The following is a 24,677-nucleotide window of genomic DNA, read 5'->3' as shown; positions in this document are numbered from 1 at the left end:
GCCTGAATAGCGCGTCACACATTCTGACTTTCGGTGCAACGACTACACAACTTTTCAGAGAAAAACGGTTCGTCTCTTCCGGATTGCTTGGGCAATGAGATTTCAAGCGATGTAGGCGATGTTTTGCTCCTCACTTCCGGACTTCAGACAACCGGATGAAAACGTGAGGCATCTAAGCAAATGAAAATACCTCGATGCAAGATATGAATGGGTGTTTCCGGTTATTGTAGGTAGCTGATGAACGCACCACGTTTATGTTTTAAAAATAAGAGACACAACAACCACCATGTGTGAGGATGCGCAGCATTCTCTTAATATAGGTCAGGCGGTGGAGTTTGATGCTCACGTGTACACATTGAAAGTTCGCTATTTTTCTACTGTTTGTTATTCTTTAACAGGATTTTTAAATTGTTTTTAACTACAACCATCTATAAAACAAGGGATAGTTGCTTCATGTCCTCGGTAGACGCTGCTCTCCTGGTTTACCGAGCAGTAAAATGGCGGCCGCAAAGCTCCGACAATTTTGGAATCGGGGGCGTGTTTTTGGCGTTCTGAGTGACGGATGACGTCACAGGGCAAAAGAACGCCAAAAACACGCTCCCGAATCCGAAAGAGACGGGGCTTTAATGGAGTGACGCCCCTCTCCTCCAATGGCTGGCCTCCGTTTAGGAAGCCAGCCAATGGGGGAGAGAGGCGGGTTCAAGCCCCCTAACTCAAAAACATAAAATCTTCAGACTCCGCCCACTGCTACGCAGTGCGACGGTCCAAGACCTAAAAAGGGTTGGAGAAAAGTGAGGTCACTACTTCCTCATCAGACAGGAGGCTTATGGAGAGGGGGCTTATTCAGCACTTGCAGGAGGGAGACACAAGGGGGTGCTATGTAACGCACATGCTTCAGTGTGAGTAAAGGGGAGGCGGAACAATGTAAAATAAATCTCAGAACAAGTGGTACAATGAGTGATGTATACACTACTCATCCCTATATGGGAGCAGTGCATACATACCTTTTAGGAGTTGTAGTGAGATGGAATCATGGAGTTAATATCCTCACATAGGAGCGGTATTAAAAGTGGTGTACACTCGATACATAACTAGTTAAATGCAAAACGCATTAGCAATGCCAATAGGTCTGTCTTTAAAGGAATAATGTATGGTAATGTGAAGAAGTACAGTTCAATAGAAAGGGAATAGAGATGTATTTGTGTGCAAGCATAGAACTGTAGAATAATATTAGTTTAGGTTAAAAGGTGAGGTGACCGTTGCACTGTCAAGCCAGACCTAAAAGTTCAAGTAGATTAATGACTGCCCTCCTCCCATCTGTGCTAATATCAGAGAAACACAACATAAATGATCTAGTTAACTAAGGCACTTTAATAGCATTCCATTGTGTTTGCCCATGAAACGTCAAGCTGAGGCAGCTGGATAAATAAACAAAATGATCACAACTGTGTGGAGTGCAGGCATTTTTGTGGAAGTACATAACGTCTGCTCAATCAAAACATGTACCCCTGGCTACCTTCGTGTGGGCGGCGCTAAAGCCCCTCTCTAGTGATGCTCACATAATTGTCTGGTGACAATTGCACTGTCAAGCCAGACCATAAAAGGGCTGTCAGTGTACATCATTAAAATATGGATCAGTTGGGGAAGGTGGGCACTGAGCCCATATTATTGTGAAGGGGAACAGAGAGGAGTCAATAGGGGGGACAGACTACAGAAAAAGTAACAAGCCTTATACTTACAGCTGCCTCCTGTAGTACCTCCGCAGGAAGGGGTGAGCTGCGGCTCCCACAGCAAAGTTGCTACTACCCGTATCCACTAGAATATTTAACTGGAAAAAAAATGAGAAAGGTAACAGGTGCTGAGTTAATGAATAAAGAGGCGATACACAGAGAAGTGCTGACACAGGTAACAGAAAGAAATGGAGAGATGTAGCAGAGGTGGATTAATTAGGCCAAGAAAGAAACCACGAATGCAGGGTGGGTCATGTAGTATCCAGTACGTGTGCTATTAATCCCACCCAACAGCAAGCACACTGCACCCCACACTTCATGCCAAAATATGCACCCTGCAACCCTCAGCACTCACTGTGCACCGTCCAGCACCCACACCGAAGGCCACACACTCACTTTATTCTTGAGGATTCACGTGCACCCTACACTACAGAAAGTGCACACAACAGCACTCCTGTTGCAAGCCATAACACTCACTCTGCACCAAGCAGAACGCGTCAAGCCACTGAAATCACTCTACGGCCCCCACCTAGCACTCTAGAGCATCAACATTAAAGACAACATTGTGCAGCACTCGGTCCGCACCCTACATCACTCACACTTCATACAACAGCACTCGCACTCCAAGCCACAACACTTACTTGATATCTAGAAGAACCCAACATTCATGCCACAACCCTTACTCTGCACACTCTTTAGGCACTCTGTGCACTGAGTACACAGTGTAGTCAGTATTCAGCCCTGGCTGCACATTCTGAATCACACACAGCTCTCACACCATAATTTCATCATGCACAGCACACAACTGCACCCACACGTCAGGTCACAACACTGACACCGCTGAACCCTTCAGCACACACTCCACACCCTGCAAACTACATCACCCAAGCTTCAAGCCACAACACTAACTCTGCACCCTACAACACTCCCTGTGCAGAACACAGCACTCACACGTATTGCCAACCTGGACCGCCTTGTACAAAAATAATTTATAAATTACTGATGGCGTTTCAGTGAGAGCAACAAAGGAGCCTTTTGATGTTGGCTATGCACCGCTCTATGTGTTCCCCCCCTCCTCTCCAGGGCACACCACGCGGTTTACCCAGGACCCTAGAAACACAAAAGGCACGAATTAACCCCCTGGCTGCGGCCAGAATTCTGCGCCTGTGTGGCACATTCCGATCGCGGGCGTGGTCGTGAAGGCTCCCGGCCGTCATCAGCACACGCCCACCGTAACTGATGACGACCGGGAGCCGTCATGAGCACCGAAGGGGTTAAAGAAAAACGGAATATGTTTCTTAATGCTGGATAGGTGTGGTGAATAAACGTGAGCCACCTTTATTTCGCCAGCGCTAAAGATTGTAGGTGGTACAGCGTTCATGAATGTTACATCCCAGATTGTTCCACTTTAATATCAAATTTTTCCTACAATAATATGTAAAAGTGAAAATATCCGATCAACAGGTGCCGCTTTCTTTTTTTTTTTTGTTTTTTTTTTTTGAAAACCTTTATTGATATCAAAAGAAGACAAATCGAGGCCCACAACCAAGCCGGCCGGCCGCAGTGTACAAAACAGTCAGGATAAGGGGAGAGGACGTATGACAGACACACTTGCAATACGGAGGCATCCGACATCCCGTAACCAACCTCAACATTAAGAAGGGGGCATGGGGCAAAATATCAGGGGGACAACACAATGCAGTCAAGAAATCAGGATATGTGAGATACAGTCAGCCCCTGAGCATTATCCTCGTAACACGCCCGCCACCCGGGACACTACCAAGGCAGAACAGAGGGATCGGAAGACAATGCATCAAAACCCGCCCGTCACAGTACCCTCTGGGACGCAGGAAGGAAAAAAGGGGAAGGGGACTAGGTAGGGGGGGGGGGAAAGAGGAAGGGAAAGGAAAATGGAGGGAAGAAAAACCAAACAATAAAAAGAGAATAAGGAAATATGAAAAAGAAAGGTAAAAGACACGCCGACACGGCCCCCCGTGGTGGGAGGACAGGAGACAAAAGGATTAGCGGCCCAAGTGTGTCATGGCGATCGGAAGGAAAGACAGCCGAAATATAGCAGGAGGAGTAACGATGCCATACCCCCACCCGAAACACACCATAGGAGGTCGGGACAGACGCGGCCTCACGAAAAAGAGATACAAAAGGGCCATAGAACCAGAAGACAAACAAAAAATAGAACCCAACCCACCCGTCCCACCCTGCACCCCTGCACCCCTGTAGAAGGCTATGGCCTACCCTTCAAACAGCGTGCCTGTCGCCCTAAACCAGAACCCGAAATATAGCAAGAAGAAAGAAAGAAAAACGAGACAAAAAGGGGGCCACAAAAGCGGAGAAAAGAAAACAGGAGGGAGGAGCAGAATAACTATAATACAAACGGTAGGCCGCAGCCCTCTGCCCAACCTGACAAGTACAATCAAAAACAGACCAGGACGACACCCCATCACGCGCCACAAAATATTAGGAGAAGGGGACCTCCCACCCCCCTACGATCAGAAACAATTGTGCAACGAAATCGCATACCGGGAATCAAGCAGAAGTCGTACATTTCACCCCCAACCCTTCCGAGCGACAAACCCCACCCACCACATGGCAATGTACAACCACATACTAAATACGAAATCAGCATATAATCGAGTGGAATGGTGACTAGCATAGCTACGTGGGGGGTAGATAGATCGACAAGTGAGCAGTAGTCCAAACTGAAAGTATCGATGCATCAACAATCGAAGCACGAGCCATGAGAAACAGGAGTTCAGTTGCGCCACTGGAGCGGGCGAGGTGGTCCCATTTTAAACACAGGCAAAGTCATCGAAGCAGGCGCAGGAGGAAGTCCACCCATAGTTTCAGGCAACAATGTCGAACAGGGTCGCAGTACAGCATCCGAGTCCCCGGGGTCCGAACCCTGAAAAGCAGGGCGCCCCAAAGTCACCAGCACACTACACGATCTTCGATCAGTGGTGGAGACACTCAGGTCAATCGAGGGGGGTGAGGCAATGAAGTCATCGAAACAAGAGGGCGACAAGAAGAAACGGCCGCCCAAAATGGCGGCGGATCGCGGCGGACCCACCGAGACGCCCAGGGCCAGGGAAGCGTGCAGGGATCTGAGGGCTTCCAGGATATCTCTGACTGTCGGCTCACGCCCACCAGATCCGATCCCCACACAATCAGGCAACTCGGGCCCGCCGCCACAGGGTGACTCTCGTTCCAGAGGGCCGGCCGCCATTTCGTGAATCAGCCCAATCGCCGCCCACGAGGACCCCCGGAAATAACAGTTCTCAAATGTAGGACTTTACAAGCGCCGGGGGTCCCAGCAAGGGCGGCTTCGATGCCAAAAGGATGTCCGCCCAAAACGGGTCTCCGCCCGCACCAGCACCGGTGCCCCAAACAAGCGGAGTCCGGGCCCCGAGGACCAGGGCCGCCGGACAAAGCAGCGGCGGGGGGAGACCCCTTCTCAGAATCAGGTCCCGGGGCTTCTCACCCACGTCGGCCACGCGGCCACCAGGGCAGGCCCGGGTCAGGATTGCCGGGATCTTCGCACATCGGCTCCCAACACTGGTTCTCGCTCTCGGCCGGGGCCGAGAGCCGTCGGATCCCACCGGCCAGGTCCCGGTCCAAGTCTCGCAGAGGCCCCGATCTCTCGGAGGCCAGAACTCTCACCCACGTCGGCCACGCGGCCACCAGGGCAGGCCCGGGTCAGGATCGCCTGGATCTTCGCACATCGGCTCCCAACACTGGTTCTCGCTCTCGGCCGGGGCCGAGAGCCGTCGGATCCCACTGGCCAGGTCCCGGTCCAAGTCTCGCAGAGGCCCCGATCTCTCGGAGGCCAGAACTCCGGAGCCACTGCACGCCGAGACCCCGGGGTCAGATGGTAAGTACAAACAAGCCGTTATGTTTCCAATTCTCCAAAAGTGTGCCGTCCCGGGACAGGATAAAAGACAGGATAGGCAGTCCCAGGTGCCGCTTTCTGACTTAAGTTGGCTGCTGTTCTTGACAGATTCACTTTCCTTGCGACTACCCACCAATCTAGATTTTTTTTTTTTTTTTTAATCAACAGAAGTTCAATGCCACCCCACACTCTTACTGCCAAATACAATATCACGAAAATGCTGAATGTCAGCTGGTGAATATTTGCCAGGATTCTAATCTCATTACAGATCCTGCCAGGCAACCAGATACTGGCTAAAGTGTTGGGGGCACTTACTTGATGATATAACTAAGATCGTCTGCCAGTGCAACTCTATCATGCCCTGCAGTGCCCCTGATATCTTAGAAACATGATCCGTACAGAGCACTGCAAATGCACCTCTACCCGAAATGCAACACCCCTTATATTCCGGTAACAGAGGTCGTACAGGGCACAGCAAATTCTCCCCTATCCAAGTCCTGCAAAAAAAAAACCCTACTCCAAGACTTGGCCCTGCTACATCTCTTCCGGTTCATCTCAGTCCTGCATTGCAGCCAGTGTCATTTTAAGGGGTTTTGGGGGGCCTACGGCAAGACATGCTTTAGGAGCCCCTATTTGGAAAAACTTTGTATGTTATTACCCATTTTCTGCTAATTCAAGCCCAATGATGGCAAAAAAAATATTGAATAGTATGTTAAAAGTAGAGATGGGGAAGCTGACAGATGCAAGCACTAAAAGAGGCAAACTTTCGCAGGGGTTTCTTGAAAAGTGAGTGCCCTGGGCAATTTGCCCACTTGGCCCAAGCCTTAAAACCTTGTCTTCAGACTAAACACCCCAATGCAAACTTGCAGGCACCTTTGCAACTTCACTAAATAAACATGCAAACCTCTACTAATGATCTTCAATTGTGAACAGCAGTAAGTCTTGCTTTACCCTATTGCAAGACGTACACCTCTGTCAGTACAAGCGGCTCTTCCAAGGAACGGCTCTTCACAGTAACTACGATCACAGGATTGGAGGCTAATCTTTCCCTTTCCTTGTGGGCAAATAATAACAACAATTTGCCTCTTTTCTCCTTCGAGTCTCCCATTTCGAAAATCTCTCCAGGCCAGTGCTTAGTTTGTAAATCAAAGAGTGTCAGTGCCAATTAAGTCAGCCTCTTTAATTAACTCCCTGCCAATTTACCTCACTCTTGCTGGTCTCGGCTTTCTCCCTTTGCAGTATTTTTTCCGGCTCTTTCTTCCTCTGTCTTTGAAATGTGTATGTTTTTCCCTGTTTTACACTCAGATAATATCTATGTGTGGGAGGGTATACTCAGACGTGAGTCCCTTGCTCATTGCACCATCAGGATTCAAGCAAGCCGGGCCGACGAAGGCTGTGATGCCAGAAACCGGTCCCCGGAAGCTTGTCTCCTTCCCAGTATAAGAATTGGCTTGGTAGTTTGGTTTGCCCTGTTCCCATCATGCACTGGGACAGGAACAGACTAATTTGCATATAGCCAGGTTCTGAGCTGGGATGGTGCAATGAGCTAAAAAAACAGGTGATGGATTAAAACCATGATCTCTTGACTTGGTAAGAGTATTCTGCATCATTCAAAAACTCTGTCCATCACCACCCCCTTTTTCCAAAATCAATATCTGAGGTATAGAAATAAGTGCAGCAGGTGGACCCCACCGGCTGAAATTAAGCACCACTCCAGACTTGGCTCGTTTCCCCAAGTGTTCAATCTGGTGCAAGCCTAGCAGTTCGGTCTCAATCCACTCTTTTTAGCGCCATGGCACCCTATAGGCTAATTGCATGCACGCTTTACAAATACTGTAATCAGGGGTTTAAGTGGGAAGAACAAACTGGTGAGTCTCTCAAAGGGGCGTGGTCGATATAATTAAGGGCGTGGTTAAAAAACATCTAAGCTAAAAATCTGTGCTTGGCATAGTGTGACGCCCGAATGGTATTTTGCTACTTCTGTCAATGCATCCAGATATATAATACAACACGTAACATTACACCTCCAAGAAGGCAGGACTATTGGCTTTGTCAATGGGTATTTGTTGCGTAAGATAAAAACAAGCAACAACTATGGCTTGGGTGTATATGATATTGAAGATGCTTCTGTTCTGAAGTGATGAATGAGCCTGTGAAAGTACTATAACGAGCCTCTGAAGTTACATCAATTGCTTTGAAGGGCGGCACTGCTGCGGAGTTAAGATTTGTTTTTCCACCCTGAGGTTGAGGGCTAAAACGGAGAGCCCGATAGGGCCCCGTTTCAACACTTACTTTTTAGAACTGCCGGTGCAGAGCACCGGCAAGACCCGGCCCACTTGTAGCCCTGACTGTAATCATCTGAATCACTCATGGCACTCGCACTGTACCTTGGCAGTGCACCCCAGCCCGAACAGGAGCGCCTCTTCTGTTCCAGGCCGGTGCTGCGGTGACCAGCACATGGCCCGCTCTATGACATCCAGTCGTGGCTTGCAGCGCCTGCTGCCCTTCCAGCAGCACAGCCGTAATCCTGATTAGGGCTGCTTTCGGGCTATTTAATAGCTAATTACGCCCACGCTGCTTCCAGGGACTGCCATAAACCTTTTGAAATAGCCACAGCAGACGCTTATTCCTTGGTGCAAAGACTGAATTCTAGGGTCAGCCTTCAGGCTGAAGGTGACCCAATACACCCCCTCTGGTCAACAATACCACAGAAAGTCCTCTGTGTCTCACCTGCCAGAGAGAATGCAACTAAAAATATAGAGGTCCCAGTTATTGTGCAATCCGACGGTTTTATATTTGTGAATGGAATTATTTGTGTATCTGGACAAGAGAAGGCGTTAACTGGTTCGTCAGTTTACTGTTTTCCAACAAATTTCTAATAATGGCGTACAGTGGTGAAGGTTTAAGCCAGCTTTCTTCATCCATTGTCCTGTCCACGTGTCGTTCAAATTCCACTCACATTCGGTTTCTGCCCTACAGCATAACATACTGAGCAATGTGTTACCTTCCCCAAGCCCCTGGCTGGCTCTCTTCACTGTGAGTGACAGTATCTTGTGTGAGCAAGCCTGCCTTAAAAGCAGTCCACATAAATCTCAGGGCAGGAAAATCAATCTCTTGTTTTATTTTTATTAACTTATTCTTGTGATTTGACATTTGTACCGTAATTGTATTAAAAAATAGGCATGTCACCTTTAGACTACTACATGCTTTACATTTTGTTACCTTTTACGTTTAACAGGAAAAAACAATTAAAAAGGCAGTTTAGGCTAGGCAAGGCCAGGCCTGTTGGCTTTGCCTATGCTTGTTTCACATGCTTTTAGGCAGTGCTTGAAATTGGAAAATAGAAGTGCAGGTAATTCGTACCAGAGTACCTGCTTGTTTCTGAGATGTGCTGGCACTCCAATTAAAAGTATTACGTCTGTTTTGAGAAGTGCCGGTACTACCAGCTCGTGCCCACCTTTCCAAGTAATAGCAGAGTGTGTGCGAATGTGTGTGCAACCTAACCTGCGAGGGCCGCTCATCTCAGAACGAGGGTCGAGCATGGTGCGTTGCAACATGGCCTGACATGTATGTTCGGCAGCAAAGGTTGGGTGCGTAGCACACCCGGTAAGTAAGCCAGGGCTGGACTGGCATAGACTGGCAGCTCACTCCTAGAGAAGGTGTAGAGTCGCCGCTCTAGTCGTTCACGCTACGTGATGACGTAGCGTGAACGGCGGCCATTTTGGGGGTCGCGCTTTCCGAGCGCGATCATTCGGGTGCCGGAGCTGTGTGAGGTGAACACGCTCGGCGCTCTGTGTGCGCAGAATAATTAATAAATAACCTTGCTACTAACTACAAAGGCCTCTGTCCATCTATATGAAAAGAGTATCTTTACAATGGCGACGAGGTAAACTCGAGCACGACGAGGACCCACAGGGAAGAACTACTCGAACCTTGATCATCTCCCCACAGCACTCCCACAGGTCAGAGAGGCTGATTGAGCAGGCTGCATTATTGGAGGAGAGGGGGAACACGCGGGGAGGCACACAGAGCGCGGCAGAAGCAGCTTTATCCTATGCAAGCACATACTGGATGTCGAACAGAGGCACAAGGGGCACTACTGTGACGGGCCACGTGCTAGAAGGATGGCAGGGCATCACAGGCGTCACATCCTACTAGATTACCCGGCTGGATCGTAGCACTGGCGGATCCAGGGGCCACAGACAGTGGTGAAGAGGGAGACACCCAGCTCCGACCAGGCGAAGAAGAAGAGAACAGCGCACCGGGCAGCCCCAGAACCCAGAGCGTTGCGCCAAAAAGGCGGGAGACCATGTGCGCTCAATCCTCCTCGGCGCCGGCGCCGGTTCCATTCCTACCGAAACCAGGAGAGCCCCTAATGAAGTGGGAGGACTGGAAAGAATACATCACCAATTACATTGAAGTCCTGGAGGATGAGAATGAAGAAGCCTTCACGAGCGTCAGAAAAAGGAGAATATTACTACACAACTTGGGCCCGGAGGGGATCAGGGTGTTCAAGAACCTAGTACCCAAGCAGAGACAATCGAGCGACGATGATGTGTATGCGCAAGCCCTAGAAGAGCTCGATGAACATTACCGACCGGCGGTCTGCGTGTCCATAGACCGATACAATTTCCAACAGCGGAAGCAAGAACAACAGGGCGAGTCTATCGATGAGTATGTAGCGGCACTGAAGAAGTTGGCATCCACATGTCAGTTTGGCGGACTCCATGATGATTTCATCAAAAACCAAATAGTGATGCATACGACAATGAAATCGGTACAGGACAAACTATGGTCATGCGGTGACACCACGTTGAAAGAGGAGATTGCGATGGTGAAGAAGGCAGAATTGGCACGCAGATGTGCGGACGCGGCGAAAAGGGAAATGGCGGCAAAGCCCATGGTCAAAAGAATAGAGGACGAAGAGCCAAAAGGTGGGAGCAGGAACACGAGCTCAACCTACAAAGGACCCAACAAGTGGCAAGGAAAGCCAGGACCGCCAGGGAGGCAGGCGAAAGGAAGTAAGTCCTCATGCTACCGATGCGGCAGCTGGACACACGAGGCGAATGACAAAAGGTGCCCGGCCTTCCGGGCTAAGTGCATGTTCTGCGGAGTGATGGGACATTACCAAAAGGTTTGTCGGAAGAAAATGGCCTGCAACACGGTGAAATTCGTTGACATGGACCAGGAAGATGGGGAAGGAAGAAACCAAGTGGAAGAGGATGAAATACTGTGCATCGAGGAACGAGTTTTGAGTGTAGGCACCAGGAGATCGAACAAACCCGTGCTGGACATGTTGATAGGTAGCGTGATGATAAGCATCGTGGCGGACTCAGGTTCACCGTACACATTAGTACAAAGGGCATTGTGGACAGAGAAATTCATGCCCCTTCTAGGCCCACATCTGGAACCACCGGACATCAGACCAGTCACATACCTGGGAAACCGCATCCCCATAGCAGGTTATCGACCATTAACATTTGAATTCAGAGGACGCAGCGCTGACTGCAAACTATACGTGACGGAGAAAGGCCCATCGGTATTAGGCTGGATGGACCAGGGAGATTTAGGCATCAAGCTGGACCCTGGCGGAGCAGTGCAGGTACTACTGACGGAACCAGAAAAGTGGCCAGACCTGGAGAAATGGAAAAGAGACTTTCCCAAAGTATTCGGTGGAAGAGTTGGGAAATTGGAGAAGTTTTCGCACAAAATCATCCTCAAGACGGATGCCACACCGGTGTCGCATAAAGTGAGGAATGTACCGATAGCCGTCGGGGAGGCGGTGCAACAAGAGCTGCGCGACTTGGAAGGAAATGGCATTATTGAACCCATCACATGTGCTGGCCCCCCTGGTGGTGGTGATGAAACCAAACGGCAAGGTCCAGCTGTGCGTGGACCTACGCGAACTAAACAAAAATATCGTAATAGAGAAGTTTCCGCTGCCCCGCATCGAGGAAATGCTGGCGAAGACCAAAGGAAGGAAATGGTACTCCACCATCGACTTAACGTTGGCGTACCACCAGATAGCATTACACCCGGAGAGCAGAAGGCTGACATCGTTCATCACCCCTTTCGGGTATTACCAATTCTGCAGGATGCCATTTGGCCTAGCATCGGCAGCGGCGGTCTTCCAAAAGCTGATGCACCGTCTCTTCAAGGACTTGGATGGGGTCCAATACTTCCAAGACGACATTTTGGTCATGGGGAGCGATCAACGGGACCACAACGCCAAGTTGACCAAGGTGCTGAGGGTACTGGAAGACAAAGGGCTGACCGCTGAGTGGGAGAAATGCCACTTAGGCATGGCATCCGTCACCTACCTGGGGCACGAGATTGGAGAACGAGGGGTCACACCGAAGAAGGAGAACGTAAAAGCTATATGTGACGCTCCGCCGCCTACTAGCAAAGAGGAAGTCAGGTCCTTCCTAGGCATGGCCGAGTACTATAGCAAATTCATACAGCATTTCGCATCCAAAACCCATCACATGTGGATGTTGACAAGAGAAACAAGCACTGGCGTTGCCAATAGGTCTCGCAGTAGGAAAGTTGGAGCTATTGGTTTTGTAAATGACAAAGCCCTTTATGTTTTTAAAATGAAAAGAAAAAGAAAAGGCATTGTTATTTGCAATTGTAATAGCTCCAACTTTCCTACTGCGAGACCTATTGGCAACGCCAGTGCTTGTTCCTTCTTAAAGTGAGGTTGCGGCCTGCCACACCGTCCGCTGTGTCAAATTGTGCAGGCTGACATCACTCCCTCCCCCCTCGAGTATACAGACCCCTCCCCATGGAGATTGGTTAGAAATACAATACTTTTAGCTGGAAAACAAAAGTGCGTTTCTCTGAAGTTTTAGGAAGCGAAATTGCCACAGCCCATTACAAAACTGTCACCTTTATGAATTCTAAAGCTGAACAAGATGATGAAACAACTTGCTATAAAAAGTAACTTTAAAAACGTGGTTGAAAACAATTAGAATTAAAAAAAATAGAAGGGAAAAATTTATGTAAAAGAACATATTTCACGGGCAGGGCTGGCGCAGAGGCTGTGAGTTTGGATCTGCTATCTGGAGTCTGGGTGGGTTGTGTTATGCGGCATTGGAGTGGGTGTGTTATTATGCAGAGTCTGGCTTTGATGTGTTATCTGGGGTCTGGGTGACAAATGATATGTGACATTGGAGTGGGTGTGTTGTTATGCAGAGTCTGGTTTGGATGTGTTATGTGGCATCTCTGCAGAATTCGAAGGGGGGAAACGGAGACGTCGGAGAGTGACTAAGAAAGAGGCAGAGGAAGTGAGACAGGATGGAGAGAGGGTCAAGGCTGAGGAATAGGAAAGATAGGCACATGACGAAAGAGAAATTAGGGTAGACTGAAAGGAAAGAGGGGGAGAAGGTCACAAAAGAAAGACTGGCAGTGAAACAGAGGCGGAGGAAACTGAGGAGGCAGAGTGCGAACACAGAGTAGAAAGGCTTGTGGGAAAAGGCAGATTGCGATAAAGCAGAGACGTATAGACAGACGGACGGAGGTGCGGAAATGAAAGACTGGCAGTGAAACAGAGGCGGAGGAAACTGAGGAGGCAGAGTGCGAACACAGAGTAGAAAGGCTTGTGGGAAAAGGCAGATTGCGATAAAGCAGAGACGTATAGACAGACGGACGGAGGTGCGGAAATGTTAACAATGGGATAAGACGGGTAGGAGATGAAAGGCAAGAACAAAAAAACGTGAACAAATGCGTGCGCCGGGAAACTGAGCCATGAATAATTAGGGGAGGAGAAGCCGAGAAGCCGCAAAGCGCACGCTGGGCGAAGCCCTTTGATGTGCTGTGCGGCCGTTAAAAAAAATGCAATTAGGAGGGAGGGAGGCTGATGCGCGTGCTTGTTTGGTCACGTGATTCACGTGAACTTAAAGAAAACCGCAGCAAGAAGCCCTTGGTTTGACGAGGATTTTGAGGAGATGAATTCTCGCTCCGCTCAATGCGCTTGCGCGCATTGATAGGTCGCGAGACCTAAAACGGCGTTTGCATGGACAGAAGAAACTCAGAGGGAGTTTGAAGGCGTCAAGAAGGATGTGACTCAAGCCATACCCTCCGAGGGTACGACCCACAGGGGCGGACAGTGGTAACAACAGACGCCAGTGACAAAGGACTCGGCGCGGTCCTTATGCAATACAGAGGTGGAGGAGCGATGGAGACCCTCAGTTTTGCGTCCAGGGCCCTGACAGACACCAAGAAGAAGTTCAGTGTCATTGAAAAAGAGATGCTGGCAGTGGTTTGGGCTTTGGGAAGATTTCGCCAGTTCCTATGGGGCACAAGATTCCGGCTAAGAACAGACCACAAGCCATTGGTGCGGGTCCTCACGTCCAGTGGGCATGCGAGTGCCACCCCGAGAATAGCGAAAATGACTAGCTGGAGTATCGCTATGACGTAGAGTACATCCCGGGCAGCAGAAACAAAGTTGCTGACTATTTGAGCAGGGCAGCAGCAATGGAGTTGGCGGAAGAAGAGAAGGAAGAAGGGGATGAAATGGTGGCATTGATGGAGGATCCAGAGAAGGTAATCAGCAACCAAGAATGGAAGGAAGCATATCTGGCGGACAAGAGCCTCCAAGAGGTGAAAAGGTACATCACAGGAGGATGGCCGGAAAAGAAACATCTGAGCGGAGACATGAGAAAATACTTTGAAGTGAGAGAGGAGCTCTCACTTGGTGACAAGGGAGTCTTTATGTACCGAGGGGACAAAGTGGAACCCCCAGGAGGACTCGTCCCCAGACTATTAGCAATACTACACGAAGGCCATTTAGGAATTGGGAAGACCAAACTGAGAACCAAACAGGGTTACTGGTGGCCAGGCACGGACACACAAACGGAACGACACGTAAGGGAGTGTAACCAATGCCAACAAGCTGATAAGACCATGACACCATTGAGGCAGTCCATAGGAAAATTCGACACACCGAGGAATCCATGGGAAGAACTCTCCATTGACATTTTGGGACCTATCCTGGACGATCAAGGGACCCCTAAATACCTATGTGTCCTAGTGGATAAATACTCGAAGTGGCCAGAGGTACATGTCAATGAAGAGATGGACACGGACACCATACTAAAGTTCCTCACCACCATCTTCCTCAGAGAAGGCATCCCCAAAATTATCTTAAGTGACAACGGCCCGCAATTCACTTCAGACAAGTGGCTAAAATTCATGGAAAGAAATGGAGTCTGCTCCAAACACACGTCCATATATCATCCGGCAGGGAATGGACAAGTAGAACGGTTCAACAGAGTCCTGATGGGTTCCATCCAAGCAGCCATCATGATGGGGAAGGACTGGGAGAAGGAAGTGCTACATATGATATGGGCGTATCGCATCACCCCCACAGGAACGGGGTACAGTCCTTTCCAGATTCTTAGAGGAAGAGATCCATTTACTAAGGACAATATGGCGTGGAAAGACAAGGCGGTGACCAGTAAGTGGTCTCCGGCGGTAGTACAAGCAAATTTAGAAAGGGCCCAGAGAATATATTCGGAGCACTACAATAAGAGGAGGAATGTAAAGGACACACAGTTGAAAGAAGGAGAATGGGTGAGAGTCAAACTGGCCACACTTCAAAGAAAAGGGGACAGTAAATACAGCAGGCCGCTCCAAGTTAAAGAAGTATTTGGCCGAGCAGCTAGGTTGAGTGATGGGAATGTGTGGTCCCAGGGTCGCATGGCTCGATGTAACAAAATAGTGCAATGGGCCCCGGAGGCGCGAGAACCAGAAGTGATGGACCATGGTACATTGGGAAATTATACAGACAAACAGGAAGGAGAAGGGGACAGCACAGAACTAGGATCGGAACCAGAAGGCGGAGGTACCCCACGTGTGAACATTACAAGACGTGTAGAGAAAGAGCCAGTGGACAAGGAGAGAGTGTTGGTCCACAAAGATAAGGAGGCAGAGTCCATAATCCAGGGTGAGAAGGAAGCAACATCCACTCCGGTAAGGTGCACCAGAGGTGGGCGTTTGGTGGTGAGACCATCCAGATACCGGGACTATGAAATGGGCGATGGGCTCTAAACCCCCCACAGACTATGTTACTTGTTTGGACAAGAAAGGGGAGATATGTAGAGTCGCCGCTGTAGTCGTTCACGCTACGTGATGAAGTAGCGTGAACGGCGGCCATTTTGGGGATCGCGCTTTCCGAGCGCGATCATTCGGGTGCCGGAGCTGTGTGAGGTGAACACGCTCGGCGCTCTGTGTGCGCAGAATAATTAATAAATAACCTTGCTACTAACTACAAAGGCCTCTGTCCATCTATATGAAAAGAGTATCTTTACAGAAGGGACAAGTGGGAGGCGGGGTACGATGTATTCATCAGACTGGGTGATATATTACCTGGTAAATACCGCATACTTGGAACTGAACCAGGGAAATGGGGCATAACGCGTAGAAATCGGTGCATACTTCAGTGAATGCAGAGGCAATTACCTGACATTTTTGCAACTGTAGGTGAAATATCAGGAAGATTTTCTGCCGGAATTGGACTGTGGAAAATGAGGGGATGAGTAGTTTATCATACCCGATATGTATTGGGGAAGATAAATCCCAAATATGTGGAACTGCACAACAATGGATCTTTTTGCTGGTATAGTTTTGTGCAGGGATTGAAACTGTGCGGTCCAATTGTGATCAGGGTCTATGTCAGGACCCCTGCATCGCACAGTTTCTGTCTGAAAAATTAGAACACAATTCTGTAGTGTTATGCTTCCCATGCAAAGCGCACTGTCACTCAAAGGACAATGTTAATCTGTAAATAAATAAAATAGACTACGCACGCACAGTGAACTACAATAATACGCAGACTGTGCAACAAATGTAGTGTAAGCAACACAGATTATGTGCAAACTGACCTGAATGCAAAGGTCACGACTGAGAGAAACGACACACTGTATACTAAATCGAGCAGCATAGTGCATTTCAAATACAACTACTATACTCAAGGGCACTAAAAGCTTATTTTATATAAATTACTATGAAGCTTTTTTTCAGGAAATAGGTTTTATTTCCCCAATGCATTTTCCCCAGGTAAAGTTTCCAAGACCATGATTTTCCCAGCACAACCGTCCTTGGTCGCTCTGAATTACCCACACCAAGAATGTAGTGCCATTCCATCCCTAACTGGAAGAGGTCGATTTTGTCGGAAGAAAATGTAGTGTTAAACTGTGTCTAGACTAGAGTGGCATTCACCACTTTTTACACGTTTAGGAAACTGACTGAATTTAGGGCCTGATGTACGAAAGAAATTTATGTTTACGCTTCCAGTGTCTATGGGGAAATGTGTTGTTTCATAAGAGTAGCACACTACAATCGGATTCCAGAAATATGTTAATAACTGGTTGGTTTCATTTAGCTAAATGTGATTGTTGTGCCTTTTAAATTGCAGGTGGTCACCTGAAAACCTTTCTTCCCTGTATGCACCCCCCGCATACAATGTTCCACGCAACGTGCCCCTACCCGGTGACCCTTGTTAATTATATGTAAGTGACCTCCCTACAGCATGTGCGAGTCTGTGACGTGGGTATCTCCTGGTCACATAACACCTCTCATTATATGCAAGTGACCTCACCACAGACTCGTGTCTATGAAGTTGGTGTCTCCCAGTCACACAGTGACCTTCCCACAGCATGTGTGAGTCTGTGACACGGGTGTCTCCCAGTCACATAACACATCTCATATGTAAGTGACCTTGCCACAGACTTGTGTCTGTGACGTGGGTGTCACACAGTGACTTCTCCACAGCATATACGTGCATCCATCTATCGACAGTGGAACAAACTAAATTTTGAACACTTAGAAACACAGCTAACATCCAGTACAGATCTAGACACAATAAATTATGTTAAAAAACTATAGGAGTGGCTACAGAAAGCTTTTGATATCTCGATACCACTAAAAACCACACAACAGAACAAAAGAATACAAGCACCTTGGAGAAATACAGAGATAAAACATCAAATTAGGAAGCTGCAACGTGCCTGGCTCAAAACAAACACCAATCAAGACAAACTTTTGCCTACAGAAAATTAACAGATTATACAATTCAGTTATCAAAAAAACTAAGAAAAGATACTATTCAGACAGAATTCAAAAACCTAAATGTGCAAATAAAGAATTCTATAAGATGATCAATGAATTTCGGAAACCAAATTGCCTTGAAGGAGCTCATCCCATTACTCAAGATTTCACAGACAAACTGGCAAATCATTACGTGGCCAAAGCTGGCATGTTGGACTCAAACTTAAAACAAAAACAAAGCACTAACGCTGACCCTTTTCCAAAACAACAATCCAAGAATACTCTAACCCAGCCACTCCGTTCCCTCCAACACATTTCACATGATGAATTTATGGACCTCGTCAAAGCAACGAGGCCTGCTAGCAGCCCTTCTGACACATTCCCACTGCAAACATTCAAGACAATTCTTCTAACAACCTCTGCTGCCACTCCAGTAAGAAAAATCATCAACTATTACTTAACTACCAGAATATTTCCAGAAGAACTCAAAATTTCCTACATATGCCCATTACTGAAGAAAACAAACTTGGACCCACTGAACCCTGACAACTACAGACCGATTGCCCAGGAAAATGGACCTTTCCTGGGTAAACTGATAGTAAGAGCAGCATTCGCCCACATGTCACAATTTATTGAAGATAATGCCATTCTTTCAGACTTCCAAATGGGATTTTGACCAGGAAGAGGCACAGATTCTGCCCTCCTTGCCATCTGGTATGACCTGAAGAACACAGTTGACCACAACGGGGTTGTGAGCTACTTCTCATGGACCTCTCGGCTGCCTTTGACACTGTTGACCATGACACTGATACAAAGACTCTACGAAGCCAGCATAGAGGGGACTGCTCTAGACTGGATCACATCCTACCTTCGCAACAGAACACGTCATCCATACCCCCTTTCTCGTCCAAACTGTACTTCACAAAAGCAGGGTTCCCTCAAGGCTCTATCATCTCGCCCATGCTTTCCAACATCTACATGAAGTCATTACCGGCACTGATCAATCATATTTCACCTCACGTGCTATAACTAAGCAGATGACACGCAAATACTCCTTCAACTGGAATGCCCCAAAGACATAGGAAACTCGCCAATTTTCAGTTATCTCAGAGACGTGGACCCATCTCAAATTGAATGCTTCCAAAATGGAAATACTCACTTGTGGAGATTGGAAACATTATGACCCACTCGCCGCCTGGCCTGATGATCTGGGAACACTGTAAAGTACCGAAGGAAGTAAGAAACCTGGGAATGACCATGGACTCCAAGCTATAGATAAATGCCCATGTTGACAAACTATCAAGATCAAGCTTTGTTACTATAAAAACTCTGCGACAAATCTTCCCCATTTGGGATTTCAACACAAGGTCGAGGCTACCATCTCCCTTGTTCTGTCCAAACTTGATTACGCCAATAGCTTCTACCACGGATCACCTTTAACGACCATGAAAAGACTACAACGGATTCAGAACTGGGCTGCCAGACTACTCTTCAATATAAAACCACAAGACCACCTCTCCCCTGCATTGAAAGCCCTGCATTGGTTACTGGTTGTCAGCAGATCCACATTCAAGCAGCTTTGTATAACTCACTAAGCGATACATGGACAGGACCACTCTTCATCTGGAATAAAATCACCTAACACATTCAACAAAGGAACCTCTGCTCCAGATTGGCACCTAGCCTCAAAATCCCAGCATACAAGAAAAAATCCATGGATGCGCATCCTTCTCTGTTCAAGCAGCCAAACTATGGAACTCTTTACCCCCAACATAAGATCCACAGATAATCACCTTATCTTCAGAAAACTACTCAAGATTTGGCTCTTCCCCACATAACCACCATACGCAAACAGAAATATACAGCATATCCCTCTGCTTATAAGCATTTCTTTGTACTCTAGATTCTTTGTACTCTAGATATGTGTATTGCTTTGTATAAACATGTAGAATTATGTTTTAAAAAAATATAAATATCCATTAGTTTTGCTTAACAAATGTACATATTACTGATAGTTGCATTATTCTATGTTTTTAACATGTATATAAGTGACTGCATAAATAAATATTTTATCATAACTATTTATCTACAATTGCTTCACTATTGAATTACAAAAAATATATATAAAAATAAATAAAATGAATTTAAAGTACAAACCACTTGAAAGCCGGAGTTTATGTGATGCATTTTTAATCTACATATACTACATTTGTTTATGCATCGATATAACTTCCATGTACTTATGGATCTATATATTTATTACTTTTCTTCTAATTCAGCATATCCAATGCACTACCCTATTCCTCACCCTACACCACTCTCAATATATCCTCTCCCTCAACTCTCCATCTCATCTCAAACCTCTTTCTACTACTCTTTCCAATGCACTACACTATTTCATACCCTATATCTCTAGCAATATATCCTCTACCTCCACTCTCTCATTCATCCCAAACCCTATACCATTACTATGATCCCCAAAATAACCCTTTCTGGACTCTTCCCTACTCTACCCATCCTTGCATCATCTCATACCTCTTTTACGATTACGGTCACCCAAAACAAGCCTTTCTAAACCCCACCCTCTGACTCTTCCCCTCCACCTCAATTTTTTACTCATTCCAAGCTTCCACCTACTGATACGCGCTCCAAAATAAACATTAAAAGATTTCCAAATCCTTCCTTCTTCTATCACACCACTATCCTTTTCAATCCAAATAACAGACTAACATGTCCACCACTCAAATCAATTTCATATTTCAATATACTAATTCACCACTAATCCTTTATGGGTTCTGGAATTGTGTGCTACTCATCGGAAAGGCGCTTCAACACCTCAACAGGGTAGCAAGCACTATATAAATGCAAAAAATGTTTTCCTCTTCTATCCCTCAACTATTCTTCTAAATCCAAATAACAGACTAACATATCTACCGCTCAAATTACTTTCACATTTCACTATGCTAATTCACCACTAATAGTTTATGGGTTCCGGAGTATCGTGCTACTTGCTGAAAAAGTGCTTTGACGTCTCGTCAGGGGTAGTAGGCGCTATATAAATACAATTACAATACAATACAATATACGAGTCCCAGTCACACACCAGCTGGTGTGTGACTGGGTGACACCCACAACACAGACATGTTGTAGGGAGGTCACGTACATATAATTAACACGGGTCACCAAGTAGTGACACGCTGCGTGGAACATTGAGATGGTGCATGTGGCAAATGGCGTCTAGGGGCAGCTGTACATAGTGGGAGTGCAGTAATAGTACAGTGTTCAGAACACGGGACGTTGGGCAGGGCAAGGAGTGACCAGTGGAATAGCAAGTGAGAAGCAGTGCTGGACAGTGTGCGTGGAATTGTGAGGTATGGAGCAGGGTAGTGGGATGGGCGTAGGTCTGTGGAACGGGGTGGCGGGATGTGGGAGAGACGGTGTTTGAGACAGTGGGGCTGTGTGCTAGACTAACTCCGCCAAACAGCCGGACTGTGTGTGTAACAATGGAGAAGGCTTAAGGTCTCTGTGTGAAATACTGGAAAGGTGTGTGGAAAAATGGAGCAGTGTGCGCATTAGGTGGACGGCATGTGCAACAGGTGGCCAGTGTGTGGGACAGTGAGATGGTGTGTGAGAGGGGGTGTGCAACAGGCTGTTTGTTGGGTGACACAGTGGGGGAAGTGTGGCACAAGGAAAGAGTATAGTTGTGAGACAGTTTGTGGAACAGTGGGGCAGTGTGTGGCACAATGGGCCACTCTAACTGAGGGGCAGTGGAAATGTGTAACAGTGACACATTGAAGGGGCATATAGAAGGGGGTCTCAGGATGGGACCAATGGCAGCTGATAAACTCACCTTCTGGGGCGGGGTCCCCACGGTCATCTCCACGTAGTAGCCCTGTCCGGATTTGCCCCGCAGGTTGTCAATCATATCCATGAAGTTCACTCCTCGCCTCGACTGGTCCTCAGCTGCGCGGGGGATCCTGTGCCCCTGGGGGCTCTCAGGGCCTGGCCCGTTCCTCAGGAGCACTCGAATGCCGGGCTGTGCACTGCTGGCCCCCAGCAGCGCCCCGGTCAGCAGCAGCAGTAGCAGCAGGCAGGGCGGGGGAGTGGTGGGGTGCGGGCCTGGTTCCATCTAAGATCAGGGTGGGCCCTCGCCGAGGGGTTTACACGGAAATAGTCTACAGATCTCTACCCACCTCAACCTGGGGGCCAGAATCCTGGGTTTACTTGGTCTCAATGGACCTTGGGCCAGCTGCCTCTGCCCTGGGCCCTCTGGGCAGTCGAGAATGATGTCCTTATCCCTGTGGGCAACATTTGAGCACCCCCCTCTGACTGGCAGCAGGGCACCAATGATCTCTGGGCTCTAAAGTGGTCTCTCAATGACAAGTTTCGTGACAACCAAATCCTTTGAGCTGTGCACCTCCCACTCACTTCTGTCGCCCAAACAAGCACTGCTCTGGCATTTCTTTACCAAGCCCCTTACAGACTTAAACCAGTGGCGTGCGCACGATCCAGACTCCCCTGTGGTCTGGTGGGTGCTAGCTTCGTCCTCCTGTTCTGGCCTGCCCTCGGGCCAAGCGTCAGATTCTGGCTCCCACCAGATCCCAGGCTGGACCGGGAATGTATGGAGAGCACTCGATCAGTACTAGGCCCTGTCCACCCAACACCAGGCCGTGGTACTAACCAGCTCGCTACCACGGTGATTCCCCCAGTCTCTGCTCTGCCAGCACCAGGCCCTGCTCAACAAATGCCCAGGCCTCTCTGCCCCCACTACTGAGCCCGACTCCCCCACTGCCAGGCCGTTCTCTCAATCCAAGACCCCCTCTCTTCCAATGCCAGGGCCTCCCTTCACAGCGTCAGGCACAGCTCTGCAGAAAACAGGTACAGCTCTCCACAGCCGGGACCCGGCTCCGACCCTGGACAGTTCCCTGCACCGGTGCAGTCACTTCTGGCGGCCGCGCCTGTTCTCCGCCAGCCTCACCCCTCCTTCCTCAGCTGGACCCGACTCCATCACCGCGATGCCTCCTCCCGACCCTAGCCCCGGCCGTCCCCTCCTCCGCCGGTGCCATTACTGCCCCTAACCCCGGTCCTCCTCGATTCAGGCTGGGCTCGGGACTCACCCTCTGCCCCCGGGCGCTGTCCTGCCCGCGCGAGTCTCTGCACTCCTGGGGTAAGATGTATCCCTCCCAGGCTCCACCAGGCTCTGCTCTCCCAGTGCAAGGCTCCTCCCTGCTCCAGACTCATCCACCCTTCTTGCTCAGCCTCGGGTGCTCACCTGCTCGCAGCCCACTGCATTGCCCGGTACTCTCCGGCCCTCAGTCCTACATCCCCCTGATGCCTCCCATCCCCGGCCCTGGCGGAAAGGCCTGCTGGTCCTCCAGAGCTGCCTCACTTCCTGGGGGCGCCTGGGAGCTGTAGTCTCCTCTCTCTGCTCCGGAATCAGCAACATAGCACGGTCTCTGGCACCATCCGCTGGCCGGACTAGGTCTGTGCATCAGTCGCTGTCGCGGTATCCCTTTAATACACCCATGCCAATTTGTTTATTTTTATTATTATTTGATTTTCATTTTGGTGTGCCAGCAAAACTTTAAAATAGTAACACTTTTCTGTGAAACATCTACAAACACACACAAAAAGCAACTAACCTTTACACAAATATGCAGATCTTGTAACGAAACAAATCAAAGTTTTTCGACCATTACGACTCCTGTAGCAGAAAGAAATGGGAATTATTTGAATTCCAGGAAATAAATTGAGGGACGCTTTTGTAGAAACAAGACTTCTTGCGGAACGTGCTCAGAGTTTAACAGGGTAATAGTACATTGTATCATTGTTTCTGGATTAGTCCAGCCTTTTCACTACACCATCTATAATCTTAGCGTAGTCCTATCTTTTGTCTTTCACTGGGTTGTACATACTACACTGACCATCTGCCACTCACCCCTGGTACAGATCAATGTTAACACTACTTGCAGGCCACCAGAGACCTGGATTTTAATTAGGAGTGTATGACGCATACATGCTAATTTATTTGAATTATATCATCCTTTTATCTTTGCTCTGCCTAACTGTGGTCTCTTCTATTTTTTAATTCTTCACGTGCCTATTTCTCTTATTGGCGTCACATTTTTGATAGTAACCTATTGTATCGGTTTACTAGTTTTGGTCAACAATTACCCAGGCACCTGCAGAAAAATACAGATCAAGTTCAAATTCAAATTCAAATTCAAAATATCTTTATTCGGTTTTCAGTGTGAAAGCCACAAAAGTACAAATTTACACAGTAAAAAACACCAAAGTTAAAATGAAGAAGTTAAAAGTTAATGAATAGATGTAATTGAGGACTCTTGTGCTGTACAGTGTATTCGCTAGGGACCGTGTTAGGACAGGTACTCAGATTACTCATAAATTCATGCGGTGTTTGAGGCACATTCTAAGATAGTGAGCCACAGATTTAGCGACTAGGGGATTCTCCAAGAACTGCAGTGCCAGAAATGCTGGACGACATCTTCTAATGTTCATTGCTTTTAGAATTGGTAAAATCCATCTCTTACGAAATGGTGAATAAAAAGTACAGAAGAAAAGAACGTGGATAGTGGACTGAGGAGAATTAAGGTCGCAGGGGCACGCTGTAGTATTATGTGACCAATTGTTCTGAGTGGGAAATGAAACCATGATGTGGAAAAGATTGAACCTGAAGCGGGTGAGCAGTAACTTTTCAAATTGAGTCAGATCGTACTGCAAATATGATTGAATGGATGGTACAGTTTGTATCATGAGGCAGTGTTGTACTGATGGCTTACCTATTTCTGTCATCAGTCTTAGTTGGTTTAGGTGAGACAGACAAATCTTTTTTAGCTCTTTTTTTGCTATGTCTGTTACTGACTGTGGATCGTTAAAAAACCTCGGAAGGCCGATATCTGTGAGGAAAGTTTTTACATAGTGTAGCCACTTTATCTTTTCCATATGCTCTAGGTTCATGCAATCCTGGATGATTT

The 24,677-nt window shown here is 47.8% G+C and overlaps 1 protein-coding gene across 1 annotated transcript in view; it reads right to left on the bottom strand.

The window, feature by feature from the left end:
* BACE1 (beta-secretase 1) overlaps positions 1-23,067 on the bottom strand; it is a 117,832-nt gene extending 94,765 nt beyond the window's left edge. Inside the window, exons 1-2 of the mRNA XM_078682280.1 lie at positions 21,533-23,067; positions 1,740-1,828 (exon numbers count right to left, since the gene is read on the bottom strand). Coding sequence (XP_078538406.1) covers positions 1,740-1,828; positions 21,533-21,811 — 368 coding nt within the window. The 5' untranslated portion in view covers positions 21,812-23,067. The remainder of the gene's footprint in view (positions 1-1,739; positions 1,829-21,532) is intronic.
* Positions 23,068-24,677: the final 1,610 nt, after the last annotated feature.

The sequence above is a fragment of the Lissotriton helveticus genome, chromosome 3_1 (genome assembly GCF_964261635.1).
Source record: "Lissotriton helveticus chromosome 3_1, aLisHel1.1, whole genome shotgun sequence".
NCBI classification, from domain to species: domain Eukaryota; kingdom Metazoa; phylum Chordata; class Amphibia; order Caudata; family Salamandridae; genus Lissotriton; species Lissotriton helveticus.
This window is presented reverse-complemented; position numbering and strand designations above follow the sequence as displayed.